This window comes from Poromitra crassiceps, assembly GCF_964638095.1.
Source record: "Poromitra crassiceps genome assembly, chromosome: 3".
NCBI classification, from domain to species: Eukaryota; Metazoa; Chordata; class Actinopteri; order Beryciformes; family Melamphaidae; genus Poromitra; species Poromitra crassiceps.
Genome location: NC_139625.1, coordinates 16171887 through 16188416, shown reverse-complemented (window position 1 = coordinate 16188416; position 16530 = coordinate 16171887). Strand labels below are relative to the sequence as shown.

General features: G+C 43.5%; 1 protein-coding gene across 1 annotated transcript in view; it reads left to right on the top strand.

Annotated features, from left to right (window-relative positions):
• Positions 1-10437, top strand: part of LOC310773700 (sodium- and chloride-dependent GABA transporter 2-like) — a 35311-nt gene extending 24874 nt beyond the window's left edge. Inside the window, exons 9-14 of the mRNA XM_083633631.1 lie at positions 535-647; positions 1462-1599; positions 2261-2363; positions 5689-5789; positions 6771-6941; positions 9864-10437. Coding sequence (XP_083489757.1) covers positions 535-647; positions 1462-1599; positions 2261-2363; positions 5689-5789; positions 6771-6941; positions 9864-10013 — 776 coding nt within the window. The 3' untranslated portion in view covers positions 10014-10437. The remainder of the gene's footprint in view (positions 1-534; positions 648-1461; positions 1600-2260; positions 2364-5688; positions 5790-6770; positions 6942-9863) is intronic.
• The last annotated feature ends 6093 nt before the right edge of the window (positions 10438-16530 follow it).

Here is a 16530-nt window from a genome sequence, read left to right as displayed (position 1 = left end):
TAGAGGAGAAGAGAAGGAGGGAGGGAGAGGGAGAGCAGAGAGAGGAGAGAGATGAGTGTGGAGAGAGAGAGGAGAGAGAGGAGTGTGGAGAGAGAGGAGAGGAGTGTGGAGAGAGGAGAGAGGAGTGTGGAGAGAGAACAATAAGAAACAAATAGATACTCAAATTAAAGTCAGTTCTTTTATACTTGTATCAAACTTATGTGGCATTAAGTGGCATTTTGTCATAGTAATCATGAATCAAATGTCTCTCCAAATGAAATATTGCATATCAATATTTTACATTCAATGGATCCTATTGGAAGAGTCCAGCGTAGCTCAATAAATACAGCATGCCGCCCTACATCAGGCAAACAACAGCACTTAGTTTTTGTGTGTTTTAAAGCTTAAAGGTCATGACTTGGGTTTACCGTTTATATCAACAGATATTTTACTCTTACCTGCCACCAAATGATAATACAGTATAGTCCACTTGTGTAATGTTTAAGAGGTATCTCTATTATTCTTTATACTTCTTCTTTATCGTGTTCCTCCCAGGGCCCGGCCTGGCCTTCATCGCCTATCCCCGGGCCGTCGCCATGATGCCTCTGCCTCAGCTGTGGGCTGTCTGCTTCTTCCTCATGATCATCATGCTGGGTCTGGACACACAGGTGGGTCATACACACACACGCGCACACACGCACACACACGCACGCACACACACACACACGCACGCACGCACACACGCGCACACACGCACGCACACACACACACACACACACACACACACAGTCACACACACACACTCACACACACGCACGCACACACACACAGTCACACACTGACTTTGATAGATCACTTCTAATGGCATTGATGTATTATTATGTGTCTTTACCTAATTTTAACCAGCGGTGGATGAAGCCACACTTACAGTTGTAGCTGTTTTAAAACATTTCTTAGTGGTTTTTAAAATAAGGTTATGAATTCTGCTGGCAAAATATTGTGGCCGCTCTCGAAGCAATGAGCGGTCACATTAACGTTAGTAGAGTAAAGATTAAAGACAACCGTAACTGCAGTTATTGCAGAAATACACTCAATTAACAATTAAACAAGAACAAGACTATGCACTAGCCGAGGTTCTCCGCGGAAAAGACATTTTCACCGTTCGTCTGAGTGGACTTGGATTGGATTTGGCGACGCTGATTGGCTGAAGGAGTTGTCTGTCAAGGCAAGGACTCCCGCCCACTGAAATCCATGTGGACGGCCTGCAGTCCAGACTGTTAGGAAAGCGAAACCGAATGTGAGGTCACATTATCAGGATGGGTTTTAACCAGGCTGCCACACGTGCACACACTTTGGTCATTGACATTTGACACGATTTTGACAGAGGATGACGCAGTACGACGACACGGTACGATTTCCTTTTGACCTTTTGACCTTCACCCCAGCCCACACACACACCCTCCAATCCCCTCTGTCTTCCAGTTTGTCAGTCTGGAGGCGCTGATGACGTCGGTGAGTGACCTGTACCCCCATCTGATCAGGCGAGGTCACCGCAGAGAGCTGCTGCTGGCGTTTGTCTGCGTCGTCTGCTTCCTGGTCGGACTCGTCATGGTCACGCCGGTAGGTCACACTCAGTCTAGGGAGGGAGGGATGGATGGAAATGGATGAATGGATACGTGTGTGTGTGTGTGTGTGTGCGTGCGTGTGTGTGTGTGTGTGTGTGTGCGTGTGTGCGCGTGCGTGCGTGCGGTTGTGTGCTGGATAGGGATGGGGGAGAAGTGTGCATGATCCTCTAGCCTGTTTGGTTTTTAGGAAATAATGAAATTCCAGGCACCCGGGTCGTGCAGCGGGAGATTCCCTGCCTACCAACACGTGGGTCGCAGGTTCGAACCTCCGTGTTACCTCTGGCTTGGTCGGGCATCAATACAGGCACAATTGGCCATGTCCCGGTCACTGCACTAGTGCCTCCTCTGGTCGGTCAGGGGTCGTCTTCGGGGGGGAGGGTAACTGGGAGGAATAGCCCTCCGGTGAAACCCTCGCTGTCAGGTGAAAAGAATCGGCTGGCGCCTGCACATGGAGGAATGTGAGGCACCCTCCCCAGGTCAGCAGAGGGGGTGGAGCAACGACCGGGACAGTTTGGCAAGGGGAATTGGTAGAAAACGAGGGGGAAATAATAATAATAATAATAATAATAATAATAATAATAATAATAATAATAATAACAAATCAATAAATTGAATTCTCTGTCTTTCTGTGTGTCTCTCTCCCTCGCTCCCTTCAGGGCGGCCTGTACGTGTTCCAGATCTACGACCATTTCTCTTGCAGTGGAGCCAGTCTGCTGCTCCTCGCCATCTTCCAGTCTCTGGCGATCGGCTGGGTCTACGGTACCACTCTCCTCTCGCCTCACACTCTCTCTATCATCTCTTCTGTTTCCTCTTTGTCTCTACGTTAAATTCTTTTCATTCTTAAATTATTCTGTTGCTCTAAGACAGTTTTAGGCAGAGGGTGTGTGTGTGTGTGTGTGTGTGTGTGTGTGTGTGTGTGTGTGTGTGTGTGTGTGTGTGTGTGTGTGTGTGTGTGTGTGTGTGTGTGTGTGTGTGTGTGTGTGTGTGTTGTGTGTGGGTATAGTTCGAAATACAGTGGATATCACAACATACAGAGATCAGGTAAATTATGTGTTTTTGGAATGTTGATGGGATTTCACACACTGCCAAAGCAGAAATTGACGAAAGGAATTACATTTATTTATAGCATAACTAAGTGGATAATTGCTATTATCCATCAGTTTTATATAGGGAAAGAGTCACACAGTCCACTGCCTCCCCTCCTGTTGCATTCCATTTGGAGCCTGTAGACAGTATATTAGCGTGGCTGTAGCTAGCCACCATTGTATGGAGCGGAGACTGGCTGTTAGCCAGGCCCATGTCTGTCTCCCCCAGGCCCTAAATCAGCCATGGGCCCCGTCGCCTCACAGTCTCAGCCAGGCGGCCCCAGGGAGCCCCTATATCCCAGCCAGATCTGTACAGTATTCGAAAATACTTATCATGCTTTAAGTGGAAGATGGATGGGACGTCCCATAGACAAGACACAATAAGTGCCAAAACAGTCAGTCAATCACAGGAAAGTATTGGGAAAGTATTTAGATTTTGTTTTTTGTTTTTTGTTTTTTATCTAACTTATGTGAATCTGAATTGACCTGATTAGGGCTGGAACTAACGATTATTTCCATTGTCGATTAATCTGCCGATTATTTTCTTGATTAATCAGTTCGTTGTTTGGTCTCTAAAATGGTGGAAAATGTTGATCAGTGTTTCCCAAGCCCAAGATGACAAGAACTCTTGTTTTGTCCACAAGCCAAAGATATTCAGTTTACTGTCATAGATAAAGAAAGCAGAAAATATTCACATTTAAGAATCTGGAATCAGATCATTTTGACTTTTCTTTCTTAAAAAAAAATAAAAATAAAATCAAACTGACTATCAAAATAGTTGGCGATTAATTTAATAGTTGACAACTATTGCAAAACAATTGCTGAGAATTACTGGGAAATGGAATTTGACTCTGATTTTGATGTCGCAAGCAAAGCATCCAACTGCATTGATGCTGATTATTAATATAATAATAAAAGCGGTCAATACTCAGACACAAGCTAGTTTTGTCAAGGGCTTGGTTACAAATCTACCAGGTCAAAACCATAGTGGTGAAGCTGCTCAGAGTGGTACCATTGCAAGTTAAGTTGAGTAGGAGAGGAAAGTCTGTATGCATATGGAATACCAAACCTATTTTTATGAGTCTCCGAGTGGTAGTTGCGTGCAGCAGCATAGAGGAGAGGGTTTTTTTGTGGGCTGGGTAAAGCAGCGGTCAGGACTCCTGTCGACCTCCACTTTTTTTTTATGACCGTGGGATTTTAACTCTTTTTTTTTAAGTAGTATCTCATACCCTCACACTCCTCTGCCCTCAAAAGCTGGAAGTATGCTTCCCGCATCGGCGAGGACCGCGAGTGTAAATCGGAAAAGTGACGTAAAATCAGCAGACACGCCCCTCCGCAAGGCTCCCGTGCGGACGGTTTTCGCCTGGCCGTGCACACCCCGGATTTTGTAACTACGCGGACGCGGCTGGGCGGACAAAGTGGAGTTTTCAAGACTCCCGCTCACTTCCGCGAGCAGAAACCCGCACACAATATAAAAGCTCCACACGTTTTCTCGTCAGGATTCCGTGTCTCTCATTTCCGTGCGACAGTCCAAACGTCAAGCATAATTCCAGAGTTTCATCCCAGGATGAGGTTTCTACCATCTGAGAACAGGAACACCTACTCTTACCAAATCACTTCAGTTATTACAAGTTCAATTCACTATAGATTACTACTGAAGTTATGAGCTATGTTACACTATTTGCCTACAAACTGACAATATTTGAGAGGTATTACAAATATTACAATAACCACCTATGTTTTTGATTACATGTATCATTTTTTTTATACATGTATACAGTATTTTGGAAGGAAACCTATCACATGCTTTGAGTTGGTTTCACAAATTAAAGGGGGATGTCACAGAATTTTAGCTGTGAAATATACTATTCATATGTTCTGGGACAGTTTGCTCTGTATTGGTGAGTGTTCACTACTGTCTCAGATAGAGATGAAACGGTATGAAAATGTCACATCATGATTATAGTGACCAACATGATCACGTTATCATTATTACCATTGTATTGTTAAAATGTGCTGAAACTGCTCAAAAAGTACTGATTTCACCAAGTTTTATATTGAAAAGCCAAATTTTGCGAACGCAATAGCATCAAAACCGTGCAAGATGCAGTCACGAAACTTTACAGGTGTGGAGTTGACATCAAAATGAAGGTCGTGTAATAGGCGTGATCCAAGCAAGCCCCCCCCCCCCCACACACACACACACACGTATTAAAAAAAAAATGAATAAGAGTAATAAAATGCTAAAAGTGGTGACCTGTTTTTAAAGTTTGAATGGAGTAAAAATTAGAGCCCGACCGATACTGGATTTTGGAGGCCGATACCGATATTAGGAAGTTAAAAAAATCTGATATCGATATATCGGCCGATATTCTTATATTATATAATACACATTATATTACACAATTATTTTGCAATGATCCCTCAAATATCAAACACTTGACAAAGATATGACTTGACATGACTTGAGATATGTAATGTAGGGAGGATATTTTACAGCTTATCAATAGACTTTATTGTCCAAAATGACATCAATGCAATGAAACAGTAAACTGAACTGGGAATGTAATAATTATAAATAACTAGAAATACAAATATAAAATATAACTTGAGTTAAGAAAAAAGATCAAATATACACGACATGCTGTCTTTAACTTAAAAAATACAAAATAAAAAGATATCGGCCAACATATCGGTCAGGCTCTAGTAAAAATGATCAAAGAGGGCCTGGGTTTGAACAGTCCTCCCATAGACTTACATTGTAAAAACAAAGTTGTGTGCTGCATTTGGGCATCAAGAAGATGGCGGCCACAACAAAAAACATTCCGTGAGCTGCAAGTCATGAAATAGAGTGCTGGATACTGGGCAAAAGAAAACGACTCCAGCCAACGCTGGCCACTACAACCAACAATAACACAGTCATAAACCAAACCATGTCAAATCAAACCCAACCAAAGAGAAACCACACAAAGCTGAGCCGAGCCTCTCTCTGCCCACAGGTCCAGACCCATTCAGTGCCAACATCAGGGATATGATTGGCTACAGCCCCCAGCCTGTCTTCAAGCTGTGCTGGAAATACCTGACCCCAGCTGTGTGCACTGTGAGTGACCCGTCACTGCCCACCTGCCTCCACACTGCTGCCGGACACTGTTGCTGCCGAATAGCATAGCATTATGGAAAAGGACATGTTGATGATTTCATACAAATGTTGATCGATCTGTCTCCCTCGCTTTACATCTTATACATGCTTTCTTTTGTAATTCTTTCTATCTGTCGGTCTGTCTGCAGTATCTATTTGTGTGTGTGTGTGTGTGTGTGTGTGTGTCTGTCTGTCTGTCTGTCTGTCTGTCTGTCTGTCTGTCTGTCTGTCTGTCTGTCTGTCTGTCTGTCGCTCAGGAATTCATTTTTTTATGTTGTCTTTGATCTTGCCGGAGAACTTGCTAGTTTGCATAGTTTTATAGACATTCCATCACCTGAGGGTTTTACAAGATAGTCCAATCAGTAATTGGGAGCATTTCTTTCTCCCAAAGCCAGGAAACCACAGATTTAAGACACAGAACTTCGGATGGCAGCAGATTTAACGTCTGGAGCCTCTCCATAGAAAATGAATTATTGGACCCCAGAATCTTTTGAGTTTTATACCGCACTTTTCAAAGGCAATGTTCAAATACTATTCCCTAATTTGTTTCAGATCTCATTTTCTGAGAGACTTTAAATAGTTTCAGCTTTTTATCATTAAATTGGACAACAGAATAGTGTATCATTATGAGCGATCATGGTGACTGATTTATCAATTTATTAATTATTATATCCCAGAGTTTCCACTATCATTAAACCAAAAACGAATGACATTAGCCTGGGCTTCAGTGGAGAGTTTCACTGGTTTAAATGATGTCTCCCTTCTGCCAAAAAAAAAAAAAAAAATTAAGAACACTGAATACTTGTATACTCATCACTCTAACTCAATATCATTCTTATATCACGATATAATTATATTCAAAGGCCATAAACTATTATATTGGATTATTTCCCTATTTTCAAATGCCAGTTGACCCAGGTGTGATTGTCCTCTCTCCTGCAGGGCACCTTTGTCTTCTCTCTGGTGCGTTGGTCTCCACTGAAGCTGGTGAAGGGGCTGGAGGCTCCGGGCTGGGCCACCACCCTGGGCTGGCTGCTCACCCTGTCCTCCGTCTCCCTGCTCCCCATCTGGGCCGTCTACGCCCTGAGCACCACCCCGGGGACCCTGTCGCAGGTTAAGCTTTGTTCACACCGAGATATTTATTTTTCTCCCTGTCGCTCGATTCAACCCTTTGGAATCGCTCTGTCGCTGTGTTTAAATCGCTCGTCAACAGGCACAAGAATTGCCAGACATCTGGCTAACGTTAGACAGGATGAAAACGCAATGTCATGCTGTTTGTCCACTACGAGCCACCATAGTTGTTTACAAACTAAGCCTATCAGCGTGCTCCTAACGCGAGCTTGCGTATTTATACCGGTAGTACAGACTTCACTTCATGTCAACTGTCAGCCTGTCAATGCGATTTGTTGTCACACTAATAAACCAGCGGTTTGTTCCAAGCCAGTGTGATCCTTGTCAGCGTTGAGCAGCAAGCGACTTTTGCCAGCGTAATTTCGCTCGAGTTGGGATATTTCATCTCGGGCGACGAGCAAATTTTCGCCCTATCGCTCTGTCTCTGTCGCTCGGATGCCCAGCAATTTTTCTCCCTGTCGAATATACGCTCAATCGCTGGTTTGTATTGACTTTGTCACAGGTCACACTGTGACCTGTGTGACCCTACATGACTCACTGTGACCTGTGTGACCCTACATGACTCACTGTGACCTGTGTGACCCTACATGACTCACTGTGACCTGTGTGACCCTACATGACTCACTGTGACCTGTGTGACCCTACATGACTCACTGTGACCTGTGTGACCCTACATGACTCACTGTGACCTGTGTGACCCTACATGACTCACTGTGACCTGTGTGACCCTACATGACTCACTGTGACCTGTGTGACCCTACATGACTCACTGTGACCTGTGTGACCCTACATGACTCACTGTGACCTGTGTGACCCTACATGACTCACTGTGACCTGTGTGACCCTACATGACTCACTGTGACCTGTGTGACCCTACATGACTCACTGTGACCTGTGTGACCCTACATGACTCACTGTGACCTGTGTGACCCTACATGACTCACTGTGACCTGTGTGACCCTACATGACTCACTGTGACCTGTGTGACCCTACATGACTCACTGTGACCTGTGTGACCCTACATGACTCACTGTGACCTGTGTGACCCTACATGACTCACTGTGACCTGTGTGACCCTACATGACTCACTGTGACCTGTGTGACCCTACATGACTCACTGTGACCTGTGTGACCCTACATGACTCACTGTGACCTGTGTGACCCTACATGACTCACTGTGACCTGTGTGACCCTACATGACTCACTGTGACCTGTGTGACCCTACATGACTCACTGTGACCTGTGTGACCCTACATGACTCACTGTGACCTGTGTGACCCTACATGACTCACTGTGACCTGTGTGACCCTACATGACTCACTATGACCTGTGTGACCCTACATGACTCACTGTGACCTGTGTGACCCTACATGACTCACTGTGACCTATGTGACCCTACATGACTCACTGTGACCTGTGTGACCCTACATGACTCACTATGACCTGTGTGACCCTACATGACTCACTCACTATGACCTGTGTGACCCTACATGACTCACTCTGTGACCTGTGTGACCCTACATGACTCACTGTGACCTGTGTGACCCTACATGACTCACTGTGACCTGTGTGACCCTACATGACCTCACTGTGACCTGTGTGACCCTACATGACTCACTGTGACCTGTGTGACCCTACATGACTCACTGTGACCTGTGTGACCCTACATGACTCACTGTGACCTGTGTGACCCTACATGACTCACTGTGACCTGTGTGACCCTACATGACTCACTATGACCTGTGTGACCCTACATGACTCACTCACTATGACCTGTGTGACCCTACATGACTCACTCTGTGACCTGTGTGACCCTACATGACTCACTGTGACCTGTGTGACCCTACATGACTCACTCTGTGACCTGTGTGACCCTACATGACTCACTGTGACCTGTGTGACCCTACATGACTCACTGTGACCTGTGTGACCCTACATGACTCACTGTGACCTGTGTGACCCTACATGACTCACTGTGACCTGTGTGACCCTACATGACTCACTGTGACCTGTGTGACCCTACATGACTCACTGTGACCTATGTGACCCTACATGACTCACTGTGACCTGTGTGACCCTACATGACTCACTGTGACCTGTGTGACCCTACATGACTCACTATGACCTGTGTGACCCTACATGACTCACTGTGACCTGTGTGACCCTACATGACTCACTGTGACCTATGTGACCCTACATGACTCACTATGACCTGTGTGACCCTACATGACTCACTGTGACCTGTGTGACCCTACATGACTCACTATGACCTGTGTGACCCTACATGACTCACTCACTATGACCTGTGTGACCCTACATGACTCACTCTGTGACCTGTGTGACCCTACATGACTCACTGTGACCTGTGTGACCCTACATGACTCACTGTGACCTGTGTGACCCTACATGACCTCACTGTGACCTGTGTGACCCTACATGACTCACTGTGACCTGTGTGACCCTACATGACTCACTCTGTGACCTGTGTGACCCTACATGACTCACTGTGACCTGTGTGACCCTACATGACTCACTGTGACCTGTGTGACCCTACATGACTCACTGTGACCTGTGTGACCCTACATGACTCACTGTGACCTGTGTGACCCTACATGACTCACTGTGACCTGTGTGACCCTACATGACTCACTGTGACCTGTGTGACCCTACATGACTCACTGTGACCTGTGTGACCCTACATGACTCACTGTGACTTGTGTGACCCTACATGACTCACTGTGACCTGTGTGACCCTACATGACTCACTGTGACCTGTGCGACCCTACATGACTCACTGTGACCTGTGTGACCCTACATGACTCACTGTGACCTGTGTGACCCTACATGACTCACTGTGACCTGTGTGACCCTACATGACTCACTGTGACCTGTGTGACCCTACAGCGCTTCCGTCGTCTGTGCAGCCCGGCCCAGGACTCATCGCTGGCCCGTCGCTACTCCCCCGGCCGCAGGTCGGCTGTCCCCTTCCAGTCCGCCCTGCCCCTGACCCACAAGGACCCCATCACCGACATCATCGACGGCCATAAGAGCTGATTACGGCCAACCACACCTTCCCAACAGACACTGCCCAGCCAAATCAGGTGTTATTTCTCCTTCAAGACCTGGACACACAAACCCTACTTCGGCGGCCTGCGGTCATTTTTCTTCTGAAATGACACACACACTCCACCGTCTCCTAAACATCCCCCACTCTGTCGTTCTCTTGATTGTTTACTGCCAGAATGAGTTTATTTGAGGACCACTTTCCCTAAATGTGCCTCTAGCAAGAGGATGGTCTTTGTCCATTTCTAATTATGGTGGAACCAAGACATCCTTCTTCACATCAAGATACCTCATAATATTTACACAGATTAAAAACACTTTAATTAATTAGATAGGTGCTACTATTATTTGAATGGGGAATTTCACTCCCTAGGCCCCATGGGGAACCCATAAGACAGCATTACTTAGGCACTGTATACTGCTATCATCATAGACAGTATCAACAAATATGATTTTGTAATAGCAGTATTACGAAATCATCATCAACAGATATGATGATTTCATAATAGCAGTATTACGAAATCATCATGTGTCAACAGATATGATGATCTCGGAATGTTGATTTCATAATACTGCTATTACGAAATCATCATATCTTTTGGCTTGATGATTTCGTAATAGCAGTGTTACAAAATCATCATGCCAACAGATATGTTGATTTCATAATACTATTACGAAATCAACATGGTTATTTCATAATGGCAGTATTACAAAGTCAACATACCTGTTGGCATGACCAACTAAAACGCAAAGTAGGTGACATCTAAAAATACATGGTTTCAATGGGAACCAGCAAGTGGGAGACATTCTATTGTGTTCGCATGTCCGCTTAGCTGTGGGTGTCTCTCCATTGAGTATCTTTCATTCTGTTTGAATGACTTAGGTATCATCTGAAATGACTCTATGAGTCAGACGTACATTTTATACATTGATTCATCTGAACTTTTTGTATGTGCCCTCCCCTAGCGGCTCCTAATTAGCCACTTTGATAGCCGTATCACAGAGTTACAATGATTCATATAACATGCCTAAAACTGCTTTTATGCTCACGCGAAATCGCCTGTGCCGAGGGGTCGCCGCAGCTTGGCCGTTCTATCGGCGCTGCTCGGTGGAGGGGGGCGTGCAGCTCCTCGGAAATGTGACTCGGCGGCGTCAACGCGGACGTGACGTGGCCAGCACGAGAGCTGAGATTGGCCGTTGCCTTGGGCCACGCACATATCCGCTGACGTACTTGTTGTGAGTAATGAGGAAATGCCATTTCCTCATTTAACAGTGCTTGTCCCTCATCTAGAAAAGCCTTCTGCAGGCTCACCGGAATGAGTTTTGAAATGGAGGGACAATAAAATGTCCCCCCACCGACATGATCGCAAGTTCTTGGTAAACGACACGATAACGATTATGTAATGGACATGAGTGTACCACAAGCCACCTAGTGTTTTGGACGTGTACCGCAGCCAACGCGCCGAGTTACGTTCAAGTATGCACAGTCTCGCTGTCGCCGCTAGTCGGCGGCAAGGCTCCAAGTCGAGGTTGCGCAGAACCCTGTCAGCGCCTTTATGCCCACAACAGGTACTGCTCATGTTGGTGTTTGTACAAAACACAAGGGTTTTGTTCTTGCAATACCACTTTTTTACTGTACTAACGTTGAAGTAACAGCCGATACCAAGGTTTTACTTAAAGAGCATGGTGCAGGTTAGAGACCACTTTGCCTTAATATGTGGGACCTTTATGTAGCAATTAGGATTCTCTTTTGTTTTTTGTTTCCCCCCCACACATAGCTGCATCTAGACTGTTTTTTGTAAAGCAACTGGCACGCACGCATGAAAACCCACAAATCAAGCAATAACACCTGTGACATTTTTAATAAACAATAAACATTCCCTCGGATCATTACCTCCGTACGCCGAGCGTCTGTCTGCGACGATATACTTATCTGCCTGACACCATTCTGGAGCCGTGTTACATGAGCTGAGATGGTCGGTCGGCTGGGTGGTTCTCCAAAAGGCGTTATTTTTGAAAAACCGATGCATATTGGGGGTCAACTAGTTACATTTGACTAAGTAAACTATTAAAAACTTCATAAAGTGCCATAATAACCATAGATAGAGCCCAAACTATACAGAAAGTAAACAGTTGCCTTTGGGGGGGGAAATGGCGGAGCAGAGTTTTCTCTTCTCCCATCAATGCCGAAATGCATTCTGGGCAGTGTCGAATTATCATACCAGAGGGTCAAAATTATCGTTTTTGGTCCTAAATTATCATACAAATACGAGAATTATTGTACATCTGCCAACGCTGATTCTGGGTGTTTTTGGCATGCTGACTCCAGAGGTATTATCTGACTCCAGAGGTGTTATCTGCCCAGATTTTATTTTTATTTTAGCATGTGCATTATAATGCCACCTTTTTCTCCATAGTTCTGCCCTGGGGGCATGTTTTAATTTTGTTTGTTTGGGTTTTGTTTTTTGTTTGGGGGGGGAGGGGGAATCTTAAGTCCTAATTCTATATAGAGATAGATAGATAGATAGATAGATAGATAGATAGATAGATAGATAGATAGATAGATAGATAGATATCTGTCTATATATTTAAACCTGCACCATGCTCTTTAAGTAAGAACGCACACCCAGTAGGGTTGGGCTTCGAGAACCACTTCCAAATTCTGATCCCAAAGGAATCAAAACTCCAAAGGAATCGAAAAGGAATTAATTCTGCTTATTAATTCCGAAACAAATCTTCTGTGCAGAATAATATACTTGAAATCTGAGTTCTCACCCAACATGCTGATAACACGCTACATAAAGTATTATTTTAAAATTGTATACAACATTATAAACAGTTCATCTTTACAAAAGTTCATAAACAGTGTTCTGAAAATATGAAATATGAATATGACTGATTATGACTTGTGTAATGATATATACAACTGTGTGCTAATGTGTTAGCATGGATAACTGTGTGTGTGTGTGTGTGTGTGTGTATATATATATATATATATATATATATATTCAATCATGAGAGACCGGTCGGTAAGGTTTAACAAGAGACTTTATTTAGCAAATTATTATTATATATATATATAATTACACAAGTCATAATCATGTTCTGTCATATTCATATTTCATATATATATATATACACACACAAACACACACACCCCGGCGAATAAACATGTGACATGTTTTGACCCCGCCCCTCGAATATCGGAATTGAGAATCGTTAAGAACCAGAATCGATACGTTGAATCGGAATCAGGATCGCTCAAATCCAACCGATACCCAACCCAGTGGTTTGCAGACTTTAGACTTTCATAACAATTCCGCAATCTTCTACTTTCTTTTAGTTTCATGCTTTATTTATTCAGCCAAACATTTTCGGCTACATGGCCATGGTCAGGGTGATTAAGGTGATTTGGATCTGCTGTAATACGTTTTTCTCTATAGAGTAACGCTGGGATGACAGATTTTTGTAGGCTTTATCCAGAAATCGCCGCCATTTGGTTCGTCAGTGGAAAAGTCTATGGGGTTTTAGAATGGGGATTTAACTTAAATGCATAAAATAAGGTCTGTGGTTAACAAAGGTTTATGGGAACGCGAATTTGGGTTCAGCATGATGCTCTTCACAAACGTGAATAACTTTTTCTTTGACGTACTGAATGTATACATTATTGTCTATTCATACTGTTTTTATGCCCCTGCCGGCGATAGCCAGGCCAGAGGCATTATGGATCCGGGTTGTCCGTCCGTACGTATGTCCGTCCGTACGATGTTTGTTAACGCGATATCTGAGGAACGCCGTGACGGAATTTCATCAAATTTGCCTCAAACATCGACTTAGACTCAAGGATGATCTGATTAGATTTTGGTGGTCAAAGGTCAAAGGTCAAGGTCACTGTGACCTCTCAAACGCCATTTTCCAGCTTGTTAACACGATATCTCACGAATGCCTTGACGGAATTTCATAAAATTTGCCTCAAACATCGACTTAGACTCAAGGATGATCTGATTAGATTTTGGTGGTCAAAGGTCAAGTTCACTGTGACCTCTCAAACGCCATTTTCCAGCTTGTTAACGCGATAGACTTGGACTCAAGGATGAACTGATTAGATTTTGGTGGTCAAAGGTCAAAGGCCAAGGTCACTGTGACCTCTCGAACGCCATTTTCAAGCTTGTTAGTGCAACATCTCAGAAATGCCTTGACGGTTTCATCAAATTTGCCTCAAACATTAACTTGGCCTCAAGGATGAACTGATTACATTTTGATGGTCAAACTTCAAGGTCACTGTGACCTCACGAACGCCATTCCCAAGTTGGTTAACGCAATATCTCAAGAACGGCTTGATAGAATTTCTTCTGATTTGGCTCAAACATCGACTTGGACGCAAGGATGAACTGATTCCATTTTGATTATCAAAGGTCAAGGTCACTGTGACCTCTCGAATGCCATTTTCAAGCTTGTTAACGCGATATCTCAGGAATGTCTTGATGGAATTTCTTCGAATTTGCCTCAAGCGTCCACTTGGACCCAAGGATGAACTAATTACATTTTGGTGGTCAAAGTTCAAGGTCACTGTGACCTCACACACCCAATATCCAAGCTCTGTAACGCAACATCATAGGAGCGCCTTGACAGAATTTCTTCCAATTGGCCTCAAATGGCGATTTGGACTCAAGAATGAACTAATGGCGGAGGCATAAGTCCACGTTGCGGTCGTTCTAGTTTTTATTTATTATATTGTTACATGTTCTAAGACAAGAGCGAATAAAAGAAAAATATTTCATCACAAAAAAACTTGTATGCCTTTTTGAAGCTATTTTAAAAAATCGCATTGAAAAAAAACGCATTTATGTTCCAAAAGTCATAAAAGTTATTCATGTTTGTTAAGATTCTCTCTCATCAAGTCCCGCGAGACTTTCCTACCCTGGCCTGTGGACTGACTTGACGAGAGTTGGTGACACTGACCCGACAGGAGGAAATGGGATCCCTGTAAATGCCGCTGGAAATAGCCCGGGGGAGATTGGCAGTCTGATGTTTCTTTATATATATATAATGACGATATGGGTCGAAAACGGGAATAAAACTGTCTATTTAAATGGAGGAACAGCACGCTGCCATGTGGCCCCGACGGAGCTCAATTCTAGGACTGGCATGGACACTATTGATCTCCATCTCCAAACAACGCGTAGGAGGCACAAAAACACTGCGGAGAACACTGGGTGAGTCGTCAGATAATAATTAATGTGAGGAGAGGGCTCCAGGTTAAAAAAAAACGAAATACTCCTTTAAATCCCATAGACTTTTCCTCTCACAAACCCGGACTGATTCCTGCGGCTCTCTATTGGATAGAAGCTTCTATAAATGAAAAGGGCAGAAAATCAGTTTGCTTTGCTTTCATTTCTGACACATTGTAACCGTGTTAGTGCTTCTCTAGTTGCTGTCAAGTGCACTTACTGCAAAAGTGAAAGCAAGTGTCTATACACTGTACTGGAATACAGCTATCAAGCTAGGATCCATGCAATCAAGAGTATGGTGAATTATTTTATGCAGTATCAATACAAAGTTATTTTTTTTACATGTTTTTGTTGTTCACCGTTTTTGCAAGTCTATCAGCTCCCACTAAATCGTACAGTACCGGTATTACCGCTGATGAGTGGGAAAAACTCCAATTTTGATGATTGAAGTTTCATTCTGGACTACGAGACAGCATGCATGGTCAAATCTCAAAAGTATGTGGTTTTCAATGTGAAAATCATTTGAAAAGTGAACTGCAAAAAAATATGCCAATGCCACTCCAATTTTGACTGCAGGTCTTTGCAGCACAGGGTCAGATGGTTGAATGGTAACTTGTATAGTAGAACTATGAATGTTCACATTAGGTATAATGTCTCCTCAGATGTGTTTTCTGGCTGCAAATCAGAGATGGAAAGTCAAGAAATGACATTTTTTATGCAATGTAAAGAGATTTAGATTTTTCGAATAAGAAATTGTGGTTTGAAAGCACTGTAATAGCAACACATCAACTGCTTAAAAATATGCTGTTTGTATTATAAGAGGTTGTTGATTTAGTTCTGGGGTGATACGTTAGGAATAAGTAATTTAAGAGATATCATAACCTTCATTTGATACAAAAAAAGTGTTCCTCCCTTTTGCACATTGTCTTGATGCAAATGTTTCAAAAATACATTTAATAGTTGTGTTTTTTTGTAAGATCCATAGTATTATATTTTAGCGAAGTGAAAGAGAATACAAAAAAATTGTGAAATTATAAATTAAAGAAAGCATAGTTTAGGAAAAACACCCCAATCCGTTTGTTCAAAGGGCAAAAATAAATTCATAACATTCCATATCATATATTGCTCAGACTTTTTCTTGAGTTTGTAAGGGGGGGGGGGGTTGAATACACCTACCTCTGTCCTCCTTGCTTACACAACATGATGTCCATTCAATGCATCTCAATGGGATTTTGAACTGGCCATTCCAAACTGTACTCTACAGGATAGAATGTGCT